This window comes from Symsagittifera roscoffensis, chromosome 9 (genome assembly GCF_963678635.1).
Source record: "Symsagittifera roscoffensis chromosome 9, txSymRosc1.1, whole genome shotgun sequence".
Lineage (NCBI taxonomy): Eukaryota > Metazoa > Xenacoelomorpha > Acoela > Convolutidae > Symsagittifera > Symsagittifera roscoffensis.
The window spans coordinates 21,032,577-21,048,242 of record NC_087070.1 but is presented as its reverse complement, the minus strand read 5'-3'; the positions used below and the strand labels follow the sequence as shown (position 1 = coordinate 21,048,242).

General features: G+C 33.3%; 1 protein-coding gene across 1 annotated transcript in view; it reads left to right on the top strand.

Annotated features, from left to right (window-relative positions):
• The window catches only part of LOC134854609 (ubiquitin conjugation factor E4 A-like), a 214,089-nt gene that overhangs the window by 173,626 nt on the left and 24,797 nt on the right, over nucleotides 1-15,666 (top strand). The window contains exons 2-3 of the mRNA XM_063870946.1: nucleotides 2,663-2,955; nucleotides 4,293-4,447. Coding sequence (XP_063727016.1) covers nucleotides 2,676-2,955; nucleotides 4,293-4,447 — 435 coding nt within the window. The 5' untranslated portion in view covers nucleotides 2,663-2,675. The remainder of the gene's footprint in view (nucleotides 1-2,662; nucleotides 2,956-4,292; nucleotides 4,448-15,666) is intronic.

Here is a 15,666-nt window from a genome sequence, read left to right as displayed (position 1 = left end):
ATGGTTTCGCAATGAAATAAGTTAGTATAAATATTTGCAAAGTTCTTCTTTTTCATTTAATGCGCAGTTTTCGCGTTGTTATTTAAGCAGCGTGCTTAGCTTCACTCGTCTAGTTTTTGACTCAGCTTGCATGAGCTGGATCCACTCAATTGAAGCGTTTCTAATGCTGCAGGTTTTTGCGGGTCTGGCAGCTCTCATGACTGATTACCGCAACTGAGTATGTTTAGCACTTTTTTCCTGTACAGAACGTTTTTTTACCTGAATTAGCACGTACTGCATTAGACTTTACTGCATTTTGGTTATCGACATTGTGAATGCCATTTCTAGAGAATAGTGGAAGAAATCGACATACAAGACTTCAGGATTTTTTTCTAAAATTCAAAATACAAAAAGTTAATTTTTTTTTCAAAAGAATGCATCCAATTTTTATCCATGCGATTATCGAGCGTTATCAAATTGAAACATTAAAAATGTCTAAAAGAATCTGTGCATCTTTTTCTCGAATCGTTCGTCAACCAACATACATTCAATCGAAGTTGTGTTAATCGAAATTTATGCTTACGCTTGCGATTAGCAAGCGTTATCAAATCGGAGAATATACTTTTTTTTGGGTTTAACGACTTGTTTAACAGAAACAATTGGTAATTTGATTCATAATGCATTCAAATTTCTACGCGTCTCTGGTACCCTTAGTCTGGAGGCAACGATTATGCCTGGGGTCGGCAAAGGTCCTGGGTTCCAATCCAGCCAGGATCTTTTTTTCACACAGAAAATTCTCTGTTTAAAAAAATTGTCGGCTTTTATTTGTGTTTTTATGTTTTGTCGGCTTAGTTGCCACATCTTAGATTTTTCTGCTGTATGAAGTTTTCATTGTAGTTACTTTTATGCTTTCATTTACTTCTGCAGTTTGAATTCTACTTACCTTGACTCCGTATAATTTTTTTTTTCGCTTAAAAAGTTATTCGGTCGAAATGATTTCGGCTTATCTTTTATCGGCTTTTTCTGCTAATTTTGGGTCGTTTAGAGGAACCATAATTTATTTGTTTTTCTCCCGGCTGCAGCATACGTTAAAAATCTGAGTAGAATTTATAGTTCAAAAGCTTTTCATGACATCAATTTTTTTTTCGCTCAAAAATTATTTTTTGAATTTTCATTAAACGCCGCCGAATGTGTTTCTGGACGTGTTTTCCGCAAATAGAACACGATTCCAGATAACATTTTGAAGTTTCTTAATTGTGGTTTTTTCGAAAATGTTTCCATTTCCTCTGGACTAAGTGGTCTTTTTTCCTATTTTTACTATCGTTAATTCGGTTTAGTTTCTGTTTTTTTTTTGCTTTTGTGGTTTACTTGGCCCAAAAGCTATAGGTTTATAGCAAATCGGCCTAATGGCCTCATATTGCGTCGCTTCATGAGCGAAACACATTTCTAATAGGTGTGAGTCTTTTGAGAGCACTCATTAGTTTTTTAGTTTGGTAAGTTTTTTGAAAACAGTTTTTGCTCTACGGGTGTTTTCTTTTGAATTCTCCAGTTCGTTAATGCTTTTTATGTTTTGTTTTGAAACTAATTTAACCTTCAATTGACTTCTTTGGGATTTCTTTTTCTCAAAATGAACTTAATTCGAGACCATTCGAGACAAAGATATGAAAGTTTTGGTAGATCGTTTATTTGATTTTTTTTACCTGCGGCTTTCGTCTAATTTTCTGTCTGCTAGTTGTGTCATGCTATGTTTGTGTCTTATTACTAGTGATGCAAAGCTCTGCTTCGCCTGTGGTATTAGTTATCGCCTAGCCTTTATATATATTTTTTTCTAATGAAAATGCGATATCAAATCAATTTATTTCATTAGGTTAATTGTTCAGTTGGTTTATAGATGAAAAGCAATGATTTGTGTGATTTTCCATAAATGAATTATATATTAATCTTTTTCTGCTTATTTCCTTGATCTTTCGATATATTTTTTATTGATCATTTGCCCACAAGATTTACCATTTGAATCAAATCAAAGTTGCATTTTCCCGATTTATCTAGAAATTAATTTTCACTGAGAGCGATATTTTCCAATTATTTTTGTTTTGCTTGAATTGGCACTGCCTCTTACCAGTGTTGTTGAATGTTTGAGTACAATGGAGTTGTCTGTTTGTATGGTGATTTTTTGTGGAAACTTATCTCTAATTTTGCTTTGGAAGCCTTTATTGGTGCGTTCAATCGGTTATTTGTAATTAAGTATAGAATTAAATAGCAACATCTCAAATTCACAAATTGGCACAAAGTATAACGTCGTATGGGTATCATATTGGAGTCTCTTCAGTTGTGGTTTTAGAACTTCCCATTTGAGACTGATGCCATTGTTTGTTCAATTTTATTAAGTAAAGAGACATAAGTTTTATTTTTTAAAGTGAAGTCAGCCATTAGAAATTAGATCACGAAATTGGAAATTTAGTGTAGAGTTTTTTTTCTTAATGCAAATAGAAGTCGGAACAATCTGTACAACATGCGCAGCAGCAGGTTAATCTCATTTTTTACTGGATTATTTTCTTGTTTTAGTATGTCGATTAAATCTGTCGAATAAGCCCTTATTTGACACTAGTATTTTTTTTTATTGTTTATCATAGTATGGTGAATTTTTGCCAAAATTTTTAAACAAACAGAAATCTAACTTCAGATTAGTTGATGACATGACAGAAGAAATGGATGACAATAGAAATAACCAAACAGAAATGGCCAGTAGCGAACCTGAGAACCCGTTTGCTAGTTTGTTCTTTGGCACAATACCGGTGGCACCTATCGAGAAAACAAGCGATGATATCTCGAATCAGCAAGTTTTGGAACCAAATGAGGTGCAATTAGCCGACGGTGTAGATGAGCAGACAGGAACAAAAGATGATTATCTGTTTGATGAAATGGTCCAAAGTGTGTTTCTCTTCACTGTTAACGAGTGTCAACAGACAACAACAGGTGAGTTTTTTTAACGAAAACTTGCTTTTAAAGGGTTATCTTATATTAAATTGAATTTTGTGTTTTGCTATCTTGGTTTTCGAACGCTGCATTTATGTCGTCCAAAAAAAATTAAATTGCCAAAACATCAACTTGGGTTCATAACGTAGATGTAACAATCTGATAAACTATTAATTTTAAAATTCACAAACTTGTCGTGTTTCTATCAAAGAGCAGTGTGCAATCAACTTAATTGACCATCGTTATGATGCGGATCTTCTAGTATAATTCAAAGATGAGATAAATAGCTCGACCTTTTTTATTACCTTTGCGAAAACAAGTGAAGGCGAACTAGACTTTTACCGTAACCAACTTTTTTTTACACATTTCTAAGAAATTGTGAAGTCGCTTTATTAGTGAACCTTAGCAACTTGGAGACATTTTCCCACATAGTCCAGAGGTAACGCGGATGCTTTTGTGCCCCAAGGTCTGGAGTTCGATCCCGGCTAGACTTTTTTTTCCCCAGTATGTATGAAATTGAAAAATAATTTTCCGGGAAAAATTGAATTGTCGGACTTGCGTTTGTCTGCTTATGTTCCGTCGGCTTAGTTGCCACATCGGGGAAATTTCTTGTGGTGTTAGTAATTTTCATGGTAGTTGCGAGGGTTTTTCGGTTTACTCCTGTCATTTGTAAAATTATACCACTTCGTATATTTTTGTTTGGTCTGCCTTTTTCTTTTTTTTTCGCTTAAAAGCTTCATTCCGTCAAAATGGTTTCGGCTTATCATTTAGCGGCTTAGTTACGTTATTTTTAGTCGCTTCAAAGGCAAATTTTTCTTAGCAAGATTTCAAAGTATTAAAAGTTAGTTGCTCAAAATTTTTTGTGACTACAAAATTTACGTCATTTTGTTTTCGGCTTAATCGGCGTCTATCTACTTGTTGTCGGCTTAGGTGCCGCTTGGTAAAAACTGAAAGGTTTTTTAATACTGGTGGTTGTGTTTTTTATTTTGTTATTTCTGTTTCATTTTCTATTAGATAGCTTGCAGCGCTGCGCTTGCGTTGTATCGCAAGTGATGCGAAGCTCTGCTTCGCCCCTGTGTAAAATAGAGTCAGGTGATGTTTTAAAGTTAGCTCATGCAGCAGTTTTATATGAAAACGATGAAACTGTACCACTTGAATGTTTTGAATTGAAACACCCACCCAGCTTAATATTAAATTTTGGAACAATAAAGTGGGCTTTCTTAAAAAAGTTAGTATGACATGTTTGAATCAATGGGGATTGATAGGGGGTAGGTTTGGGTTCAGGAGTGGGTTTTAATGAAGGGTAAACTATTATTTGCTTGATTCTGTTTAAACAGGCGAAACAGATGTGAAGGTGCTGCTCAACCAGCTGAGGGAAAAACTGAGTCGGCAATTGGGAGATGACAAGGTGCTGTACATAGAAGAGGGACATCTGGAAGAGGCAATCTTTGAGCGGCTGCTCTTACAAGACGCCAATGAACATATCACACCTGTTAGTGTGTTGTTCCATCAAGTTCAGTGACATTTTATTTGGCTGTTGGTAAAACATAATTGGCCCGTTTTTAGTTAAACACCAAGTTCGAAGGAAAATGTTAGAAAGCTTCTTACGATAAAGAAGTATTGTCAAATCGGAATATATGTTTGTATCTATGTAAATAATATTTCTAACAGAATCATAGAACTTGCAAAAAGTTATTTGTTTGATTACACTAGGGTCAGCTTAGTGGGTTATTAAGAACATTCTTTGTTTTCTAACCTTAGTCGCAAATAATGGTGCCTTTTTTGGGACACCTTTACATTTTTTTAATAGTACGTGCTTAACATAATTGATGCATTTTTACTTCATCAAATGAACCAAAAAAAGCTATTTGTTTCGAACAACTTTACAATAATAAAAATTCAATTTAAGTATTTTTCTACCTCAATAGATCTCGCAATTTTTCCAAATGCGTAATTTGTACACAGTGTGGTTTTATGCTTTGCGATTTGTTACATGCAAAGTTAGTTTGGATGCCTTCAGTTTGTTATATTCTTCAGATTGTTAAATTATTACTTGAAAAATTAAGTCTTTTTCTATTTGGTTCTACCTTTGCTGAATTGCATTGGCAATTTATTAGCACATTGAGCTGCTTTATTCGTGATAAGGTTTGTCGGTGGTTAAGCGTGCGTGGCTGAATGGATAGAGCGTGAGATTCGAAATCTCTTGATAGCAGCAGGTCGCGGATCGAATCCCAGACCTAGCTGAATTCTTGCTAATTCAAGGCTTATTTTTATTTGTTCTTAGTGTACTTTCTAGAGGTGCTTTTTGACGTCTTCTCGCTACTTTTTGCGAAGTGAAGCTTCGCCTCTGTGTTCAATTTGGCTTTCTGTCGGCTTTCGCATCAAAAATTTCAACAAAACTTATCAATTACCTTTTAGAAACTGAATTTGAAATCTGCATCAGACTTTCAATTGAAGTATTATGCCTCATAATATTCTTAATTTTGTTCTGACCATTGAAAATGAGGAAGAACTTTGTATTTGGGTGTTTAAATTTTTTCTTCGTTTTTGTTTTCCAAGCAACCGGCTTTGCTTGTATCATTTTTAATTGTTATCTAGTCTGCCTAAATGGTTTCTTGAAATTTGTCCGCTTATTTTAGTCAATAAAACTTTGTCCATTCTTTAAGAGTAATGAACTTAGTGAATACTTTTATATAGGTCTTGCTGTGTTTTTTTCAGGAAAAGTCATAAAAGTCACCATTAACTACAGATGTGCATTCATACATTTTGATGCATTTATGAATGTATTTAGGTATATATGCACTTTTTGAGTCCAATTGAAGTTCATCTGCTGAAAGTGACGTGAATAGCGCTCTCCAAAAACGAACGTGGTAATGGTGCAAAAAAAACGTGAAAGATTTCTAGTTTCGAAAGTGGAATTTATTTGATACGTTTCCAGCGGAATGAAAACTTTACCCTTTTCTCTAGTGTGATTCATGTTATCAAAAAAGCACCAATCATAAATTGTTCTAGTTTGCATGGTTTTAATTGAACGCAAGGGATATGAGGAGAAGCTCTGCATGAGTGGTTATGCCAATTTTTTGGCACGAAAAGTTATGACCCTCGGAAAAGTCAGATTTTTTGATTTTTTAACCGTTTTTTCATCGAGGTAGGGCGTTCGATTCGATTCCCGAACATATTAGTAAAAAAAAAACATTTTTTCTTTGTTTACTCAATAAGCAAGGGTATTGCTGCCGGGTACTGTACTTTTTGCCCGTTAATAATTTTCTCCACAGAACCAATCTTATGGACGCCTCTGTTGGTAACACACTCACTGCAACAGACAGAGGACTCATCCTATTTTAAATTCCTGCATTTTAAATTCCTTCCTATTTGAGTTTTAGTTCGGTGTAAATATAAAACTCAATTTTTCTTTTTTTACATGCTATTTTTTGGGTTATGGGCTTCGGGTTATTTTATATTGATTTGGTGGCATCCTGTTGCCTCTTTTGATCCGCGAAAATTTTTTTGTATGTGTATGTTTTGAGAGTAGGAGGATTTGAAAATATAGGTCTTGCTGATTTTTTTTTTCAGGAAAGAGTCTTAAAATATTGATACAATGCATTTTTTTGAGTTCAATTGAAATTCTTCTGCTGAAAGTGACGTAAATATCACTCTCGAAATACGAACGTGGAAATGGCGCAAAAAAACGGAATTTTTTGGAAATGGAATTTATTTTGAAGATTTCCCAGCGGAATAAAAACTTTACCGATTGATCCAGTTTTCTCAAGTTGGGTTTATGTTATCAAAAAAGCGTCAATCATAAATTGTTCTAGAAATTCAAAGAGCTTAAGGGACATCTATTTTTTTCTTTGAAATTCAAAAGTTGAGATTTTAAGAAAGTCAGTTTTTTTATGTTTACTTGTGTTCATTACTCTTTTTCAATCTTCGATTGGCTATGTTATGAATATATCTTTCGCTCGATTTCAGGAAATGTTTTTTTTCTAATGTAATTTTTTTGACTCAAAACCTCTGTTTTCACAAATTTTCAGTGAAAGTTATAAGAATCAAATTATTTTTTTTGTCAATTTGAGTTGATTCGGGTTTTTAAATACTAATTGACTTCATTGGTGGCGAAGTTCATTGATGCTGAGGTCCACGAAACCGCTGACCAACTGTTTCAAATTGATGGAAGCTAATTAATGAAAATCTGTCGTTAATAGTTGCAAAAGGTATATTACTGCACTTGAGGTTCTGTGTGTGTGTGTGCGTGCGTGCACACAATTTTTGCCATTTTGCAGGTAATTCAAGTAAAATATTAATTGGTGATACAATAGTAAATGGAGTGAACACATTTTTTTGAACAAAGAAGATTTGGATAAGCTCGCTAGTAGTCGGATTTGTTCACCAAAGTTATGCACGAGGCAAAACGCATTGACAAACGATCAATCTTTATGTTTGCGGACTAGAACTATCATTAAACATTTAAATTTCATCGAAAATTATCCGGATTTTATCAAAAACCTTTTAAAGGGCAATTTGGACAATTATCATCTTATTTTCCATCATACGACAATTATGTTTTGGATTGCTTGGATTTTTTCATTCACATTTTAGAATTTAATTTGAATTTATTTTCTAGGAAAAAGACTTCGAAATTACCAAAAAAAAATATCTTTATATTCAATAGAACAAGATATACTTCACGACTGTTCTGCTTTCGGAGGCATCCCTCGGCAGTTTTCTTTAAAAATCTCTAGGATGCACTCTCAAACTTATTTTTCCAAAAAACGGCTACATGCACCTCATTTGGTTCCAAAACTTGCTGATTCGAGATATCATCGCTTGTTTTCTCGATAGGTGCCACCGGTATTGTGCCAAAGAACAAACTAGCAATCGGGTTCTCAGGTTCGCTGCGGGCCATTTCTGTTTGGTTATTTCTATTGCCATCCATTTCTTCTGTCATGTCATCAACTAATCTGAAGTTAGATTTCCAGTTGTTTAAAAATGTTGGCAAAAAATTCACCATACTATGATAAACAATAAAAAAATATACTAGTGTCAAATAAGGGCTTATGTTACAGATTTAATCGACATACTAAACAAACAAAAAAATAATCAAGCGAAACATGAAATTAACCTGCTGCTGCGCAAGTAGTACAGATTGTTCCGACTTACATTTGCAATAAAATAAAAAACTATGCGTTAAATTTCTAATTTCGTGATCTAATTTCTAATGGCTCAAATGATGGGAAGTGCTAAAATCACAACTGAAGAGCATCCAATTTGATACCCATACGACGTTATACTTTGTGCCAATTTGTGAGTTTGAGATGTTGATATTTAATTCGATACTTAATTACGTTTAACCAATTCAACCCACCAATGAAGGCTTCCAAAGCAAAATTAGACAGGTCTCAAAAAATCATCATACAAACAGACAACTCCATTATATTTAAACACTTCTGAATTCTACAACACCGTAAGAAGCAGTGCCAATTCAAGCAAAACGAAAATAATTGGAAAATATCGCTCTCCGTATAAAATTAATTTCTAGATAAATCGGGAAAATGCAACTTTGAATTGATTCAAATGAGAAATCTTGTGGGCAAATGATCAATAGAAAATATATCGAAAGATCAAGGAAATAAGCAGAAAAAGATTAATAATTAATTTTTTTCTGCAAAATTACACAAATCTTTGCTTTTCATCTATAAACCGACTGAACAATTAAACTAATAAAATAAATTGATTTGATATCGCATTTTCATTAGAAACAAATATATATAAAGGCTAGTCGTTAATTATAACCACAGCCAAAGCAGAGCTTTGCACCGCTAGGAGTAAGACATAAACATAGCATGACACAACTAGCAGACAGAAAATTAGACCAAAGCCGCAGGTAAAAAAATCAAATAAACGATCTACCCAAACTTTCATATCGTTGTCTCGAATTGTCTTGAATTAAGTTCATTTTGAGAAAAAAATCCCAAAGAAGTCAATTGAAGGTTAAATTAGTTTCAAAACAAAACATAAAAAGCATTAACGAATTTGAAACAGATGTGAAGGTGCTGCTCAACCAGCTGAGGGAAAAACTGAGTCGGCAATTGGGAGACGACAAGGTGCTGTACATAGAAGAGGGACACCTGGAAGAGGCAATTTTTGAGCGGCTGCTCTTATAAGACGCCAATGAACATATCACACCTGTTAGTGTGTTGTTCCATCAAGTTCAGTGACATTTTATTTGGCTGTTGGTAAAACATAATTGGCCCGTTTTTAGTTAAACACCAAGTTCGAAGGAAAATGTTAGAAAGCTTCTTACGATAAAGAAGTATTGTCAAATCGGAATATATGTTTGTATCTATGTAAATAATATTTCTAACAGAATCATAGAACTTGCAAAAAGTTATTTGTTTGATTACACTAGGGTCAGCTTAGTGGGTTATTAAGAACATTCTTTGTTTTCTAACCTTAGTCGCAATTATTGGTGCCTTTTTTGGGACACTTTTACATTTTTTAATAGTACGTGCTTTGACATTCGAATAGTAATGAGTAAACATAATTGATGCATTTTTAATTCATCAAATGAACCAAAAAAAGCTATTTGTTTCGAACAACTTAACAATAATTAAAATTCAATTTAAGTATTTTTCTACCTCAATAGATCTCGCAATTTTTCCAAATGCATAATTTGTACACACTGTGGTTTTATGCTTTGCGATTTGTTACATGCAAAGTTAGTTTGGATGCCTTCAGTTTGTTATATTCTTCAGATTGTTAAATTATTACTTGAATAATTAAGTCTTTTTGTATTTGGTTCTACCTTTGCTGAATTGCATTGGCAATTTATTAGCACATAGAGCTGCTTTATTTGTGACTAAGGTTTGTCGGTGGTTAAGCATGCGTGGCTGAATGGATAGAGAGTGAGATTCGAAATCTCTTGATAGCAGTAGGTCGCGGATCGAATCCCAGACCTAGCTGACTTCTCGCTAATTCAAGGCTTATTTTTATTTGTTCTTAGTGTACTTTCTAGAGGTGCTTTTTGACGTCTTCTCGCTACTTTTTGCGAAGTGAAGCTTCGCCTCTGTGTTCAATTTGGTTTTCTGTCGGCTTTCGCATCAAAAATTTCAACAAAATTTATCAATTACCTTTTAGAAACTGAATTTGAAATCTGCATCAGACTTTCAATTGAAGTATTATGCCTCATAATATTCTTAATTTTGTTCTAACCATTGAAAATGAGGAAGAACTTTGTATTTGGGTGTTTAAATTTTTTCTTCGTTTTTGTTTTCCAAGCAACCGGCTTTGCTTGTATCATTTTTAATTGTTATCTAGTCTGCCTAAATGTTTTCTTGAAATTTGTCCGCTTGTTTTAGTCAATAAAGCTTTGTCTATTCTTTAAGAGTAATGAACTTAGTGAATACTTTTATATAGGTCTTGCTGTGTTTTTTTCAGGAAAAATCTTAAAAGTCACCATTAACTACAGATGTGCATTCATACATTTTGACGCATTTATGAATGTACTTAGGTATATATGCACTTTTTGAGTCCAATTGAAGTTCATCTGCTGAAAGTGACGTGAATAGCGCTCTCCAAAAACGAACGTGGTAATGGTGCAAAAAAAACGTGAAAGATTTCTAGTTTCGAAAGTGGAATTTAATTGATACGTTTCCAGCGGAATGAAAACTTAACCCTTTTCTCTAGTGTGATTCATGTTATCAAAAAAGCACCAATCATAAATTGTTCTAGAAATTCAAAGAGCTTAAAGGGCATCTATTTTTTTCATGAAAGTCAGTGTTTTTTTTATGTTTACTTGCGTTCATTACTCTTTTTCAATCTTCGATTGGCTCTGTTATGAATATATCTTTCGCTCGATTTCAGGAAATGTTTTTTTTCCAATGTAATTTTTTGACTCAAAACCTCTGTTTTCACAAATTTTCAGTGAAAGTTATAAGAATCAAATTATTATTTTTTGTCTATTTTCAGAGTTGATTCGGGTTTTCAAATACTAATTGACTTCATTGGTGGCGAAGTTCATTGATGCTGAGGTCCACGAAACCGCTGACCAACTGTTTCAAATTGATGGAAGCTAATTAATGCAAATCTGTCGTTAATAGTCGCAAAAGGTATATTATTGCACTTGAGGTTCTCTGTGTGTGTGTGTGCGTGCGTGCTAACAATTTTTGCCATTTTGAAGGTAATTCAAGTAAAATATTAATTGGTGATACAATGGTAAATGGAGTGAACACATTTTTTGAACAAAGAAGATTTGGATAAGCTCGCTAGTAGTCGGATTTGTTCACCAAATTTATGCACGAGGCAAAACGCATTGACAAACGATCAATCTTTATGTTTGCGGACTAGAACTATCATTAAACATTTAAATTTCATCGAAAATTATCCGGATTTTATCAACAACCTTTTAAAGGGCAATTTGGACAATTATCATCATATTTTCCATCATACGACAATTATGTTTTGGATTGCTTGGATTTTTTTATTCACATTTTAGAATTTAATTTGAATTTATTTTCTAGGAAAAAGACTTCGAAATTACCAAAAAAAATATCGTTATCGATAAATATCGTAGAACGAGATATACTTCACGACTGTTCTGCTTTCGGAGGCATCCTTCGGCAGTTTTCTTTTGAAATCTCTAGGATGCCCTCTCAAACTTATTAATTATAATTTAGTGAACTTAATTTTGTGTATTTAATTTGTTTGAAAACAATTTATTATGATTATTAGTATAAAGGTAAGTCGGTACGGAACACGCAGTTTTCTGCTCTAATTAATGCAAATTCATTTTTGCTGATTCTACATAAGAAGTGTTTTGCTACAAGCAGGGAGTTAGTTTTTAGTGCCTCTTTTTGCTTGTGTGCGAAGTACAGATTTGTCTCCGTGTTAGATTCTCGTTACATAATTTGTCTATATTCTGTTTTTAACCCTTATTATTTATGTCAGTCGCATGTTCTATGTCAGTCACATATTTCTGTGTTAAATTTGTATGCTCAGTTTTTGCGTTTAGTTGTTTCTTTTTTGGAAAATTTGTAAAGCCATGCCTGGTATAGACTAACTAAATTGAGAAATTCAGTTTTAGTGGTTAGGTTGTACTGTTTGTCGATAAAGAAATTGGTAGTGGGATCGGGCGCTCATTGTCTCAATGTCAATTTTTTGCTTCAACGTGCTTTTTTGTATTCTCGAACTCTTTTTTGCCGCTGTTTGCTGGCGACTTTGCTGCTTCGTCTTTTTGTGTCAACTGTGTTTTCTACGTATTTCAAATTGGTACGTATTTCAAATCGAGAACAGAACAAATCGAGAACAGAGGATTATTAGAGCCTATAAGGTCTGATAAAAATTATTGACAAAAAATTCTGAGAAAAAAATTTATTGACAATTTAATTTTCTCGATGGATTATGTAGCAGTTTTTACAAATGCTGTTTCCTTTGGATTATTGTGTTATATTGTGAGTGGTCCTTATTCCCTCTTCGCTCCGAGTCATTCATGGTTAAATTGTTGCAATCAAAGACTTTCATACAATTATAAGCAACAATCGAAAACCAGAGGTGGAGGTACTATGATGAAACTAGGTGGAAATGTAAACTTGATAGAACAACTACATACTAATCTACCTGAATCAGTAGCAGTACTTGCTGAAGCATTCGGGAATAAGTTAATCAAAATAGTCGCATATGTACCTCCTAGATATGATAAAAAACAGTTCGTCAATGAGTTAGACAAGGAATTGGAGATACTGAGTATAAAAATACCGGTAGTTTTGACTGGTGAGTTCAACATCAATGTACGCACGAAAAATCGTCTCCAATAATTTTATGTACGCAAATGGTTTTGATCTACTAAAAAGAAATGCAACTCGTTTTACTGAGGTGGCTGGAACTTGTTTTGATCATCTGATAGAAAGAAATATTGAAGAACCATTCGTCAGAATTCTTGAGAACGAATGTTTCTCAGATCATTGTCAAGTTTTTTGCAGCTCAAATTGAAACAGTTTGATTTCATATATTCCTCATTTCGTGACATGTCCTTCTTGAATAACGAAAAAGGTACTAACGACTTTTTAGTCCTTTTGAAGCAAATGTTGGAGAGATCTAATTTAGTCGAAGAGCTAGAAACCAATTTAGTGATTGCTTGAAATCAACTTTAAATAAATTTGCTCTGATTAGAAAATCACAAGCAAAAGTTACCAAATTGAATGAGCCGTGGTTCACTTAAGAAGTCAAAAACACTATTTTTAATTGTAACAAATTGTATAAGTCCTAAAAATTTGATTCGAATAATTTAATCAAGAAAAACAACTTTTTAAATCAAAGGAAACAGGTTGAGTTCCTGATAACAAAAAGCCAAAGAAATTATTGTTTTAATTAATTCAATAATTGTATTGGTGACTCCAGACAAGTTTTTGAGTTATTAATTGATATAAAAGGTAACCGAAAAGGAAGTGATAAAATTTCTGCTCTGCAATTAGACGGAGCAAGTATTTCTGATCCAAAAGTCATATCGACTGCTTTCCAGGAATACTTCGCTCCAATTGGAGCAAAAATTGCTAGCAAAATGGAAGGGGCTGAGGCTATCTTTCAAATAACAAGTGCCAGTCAATCAATGTACTTTTTCAATTGCTCACTCATTGAGACCTTCAATGCCATAAATAGTCTCAAGCCTAAGCATTCTTGGGGCATTGATGAAATAAGTAATCTGTTACTGATTAAAGGCTGTTTTGTCCTGGCTCCATATTTAACATATCTAATCAACCTGTCGTTTAGCAAACGTACTTTTCCTCAGGCGCTTATTGATGCTAAAATTTTGCCACTATATAAATCTGATAGTAAGTTAGATCTTAACAACTATCGTCCCATAGCTCTTTTGAGTAGCTATGGCTAAGTGTTTGGAAAAATCATGCACTCCAGGTGCACAATTACCTTGAAAAGTTCAAAATCATATATGAGGATCAATTTGGGTTTTGGCAAAATTTTGCAAATATCGAGGCTTTAGCTGAATTAACTGAACGACTAAGAATGGGTAAAGACAAAAATATCAAATGCAGTTTCTTTGTTCATTCAAGAAAAGCATTTGATATTCTTGATATCAGAATTCTGTTGAATAAAGTGGAAAATAATGGTGTCCGGGGTAATTGTCTTTCTTGGTTTAATTTTTATTTTATCTCAAAGGTTTCAATGTGTTCATGCAAATAACTGCTCGTCGGTTTGATTACCAGTGACCACGGGCGTTCCGCTGGATTAGTTCTTAGGTCCTCTTCTCTTTTTAGTTTTCATAAATGATATTCATCACGCTGCATGAAGTTCAAACGTTTTTCTGTTGGTTGATGTTGTAAATGTAGCATGTGAGAGCGTCAATTTGGAGTTCTTCCAGCATGATTTAACAAAAATTTTGGCGTGGATGAAATCGAATTAATTGATCATTAATTCAGACAAAACAACATTAATCAGTTTTGAAAAAAAGAAGTGTTTCTAACTTTCATGTTTGTATGGATGATATTGTTTATAATCCCATGTCGTCGTGTAAGTATTTAGGCGTTATACTTGATAATAAGCCTACATTTATACATCATATCCAAAAATTAAATACTAAATTAGGGAGGCCTTGTGATGTTGTTTCAAAAATGAGGCATTATGCTCCGAAATGTGTTTTACTAAAATACTATAATGACATATACATAACATATACATAATATAAAGCCCATAATACAATATGGCTTGCTTTTGTATGGTGGTACTAATTTTTTTGATTTTGAATCAAGTTCTAATGTATCAGCAAAAAATTATCAATTATCTGAATGATATTTTTTCAAGAGAAAGTTTTAATTTATAACCAAAAGTTTTTATGATCATAAAATTTTAGCTGTTCATGAGCTTTAGGTTTATGATCTACTGAAATTTTGCCTGAGATCTTCAAATAGTTGAAACCCGAATGAATAACTAATTTCTTTGTTTTAATTAAAAACATTCGCTGATAAAACAAGGAATCCGGGTAAATTAACCCATCACCCCTTTTCTGCAAAACTAAATCTAAGTTGTACTCATTAAGTAATAAGGGTTCAAGGTTCTCCTGTATGTTCAGCGTAAATAATCTTCTGCCTATTATTATAGGCAAAATGACAAAAGTTGATGAAATTCTAATTGTACACAATTTTAGAGACAATTACATCCTAGGTAATAGTGAGTTACTACATAGGATATTTAGTTGATCTGATTTTCCCCCTAAAAAATGTTGCTTACCTTGATGCTTTCAGAAACCCATCTAAGGCTCTGATTCTATCCCAAAGTTTGACCTTCCAGAAATTGCTAGTTTTCGAGAAAACGCCATTTTTGTAAAAAGTTTTGAAATTTATTAAGTACTTTTAAAAAAGGAAAGAGTTCTTGCTTTTTTTTTCAAAAGTCGGTGCTTAATCTGGATACTACCAGAGACTAATTTGAGGCTCTGATTTTACCCCATAAGGATGACCTTCCAGAATTTGCTAGTTTTCGAGAAAACGCCTTTTTTTAGAAAAGTTTTGAAATTTGACAAATACTTTAAAAAATAATAATAATTAATTTCTTCTTTTCAAAATCAGTGCTTATTCTGGATCCTTCCAGAAACCCATCTGAGGCTCTGATTCTACTACAAAAATATGACTTTCCAGATGTGGCTAATTTTCGAGAAAACGCCATTTTTGTTTAAAAAAATTGAACTTTTCAAATACTTAGGAAAAAAAG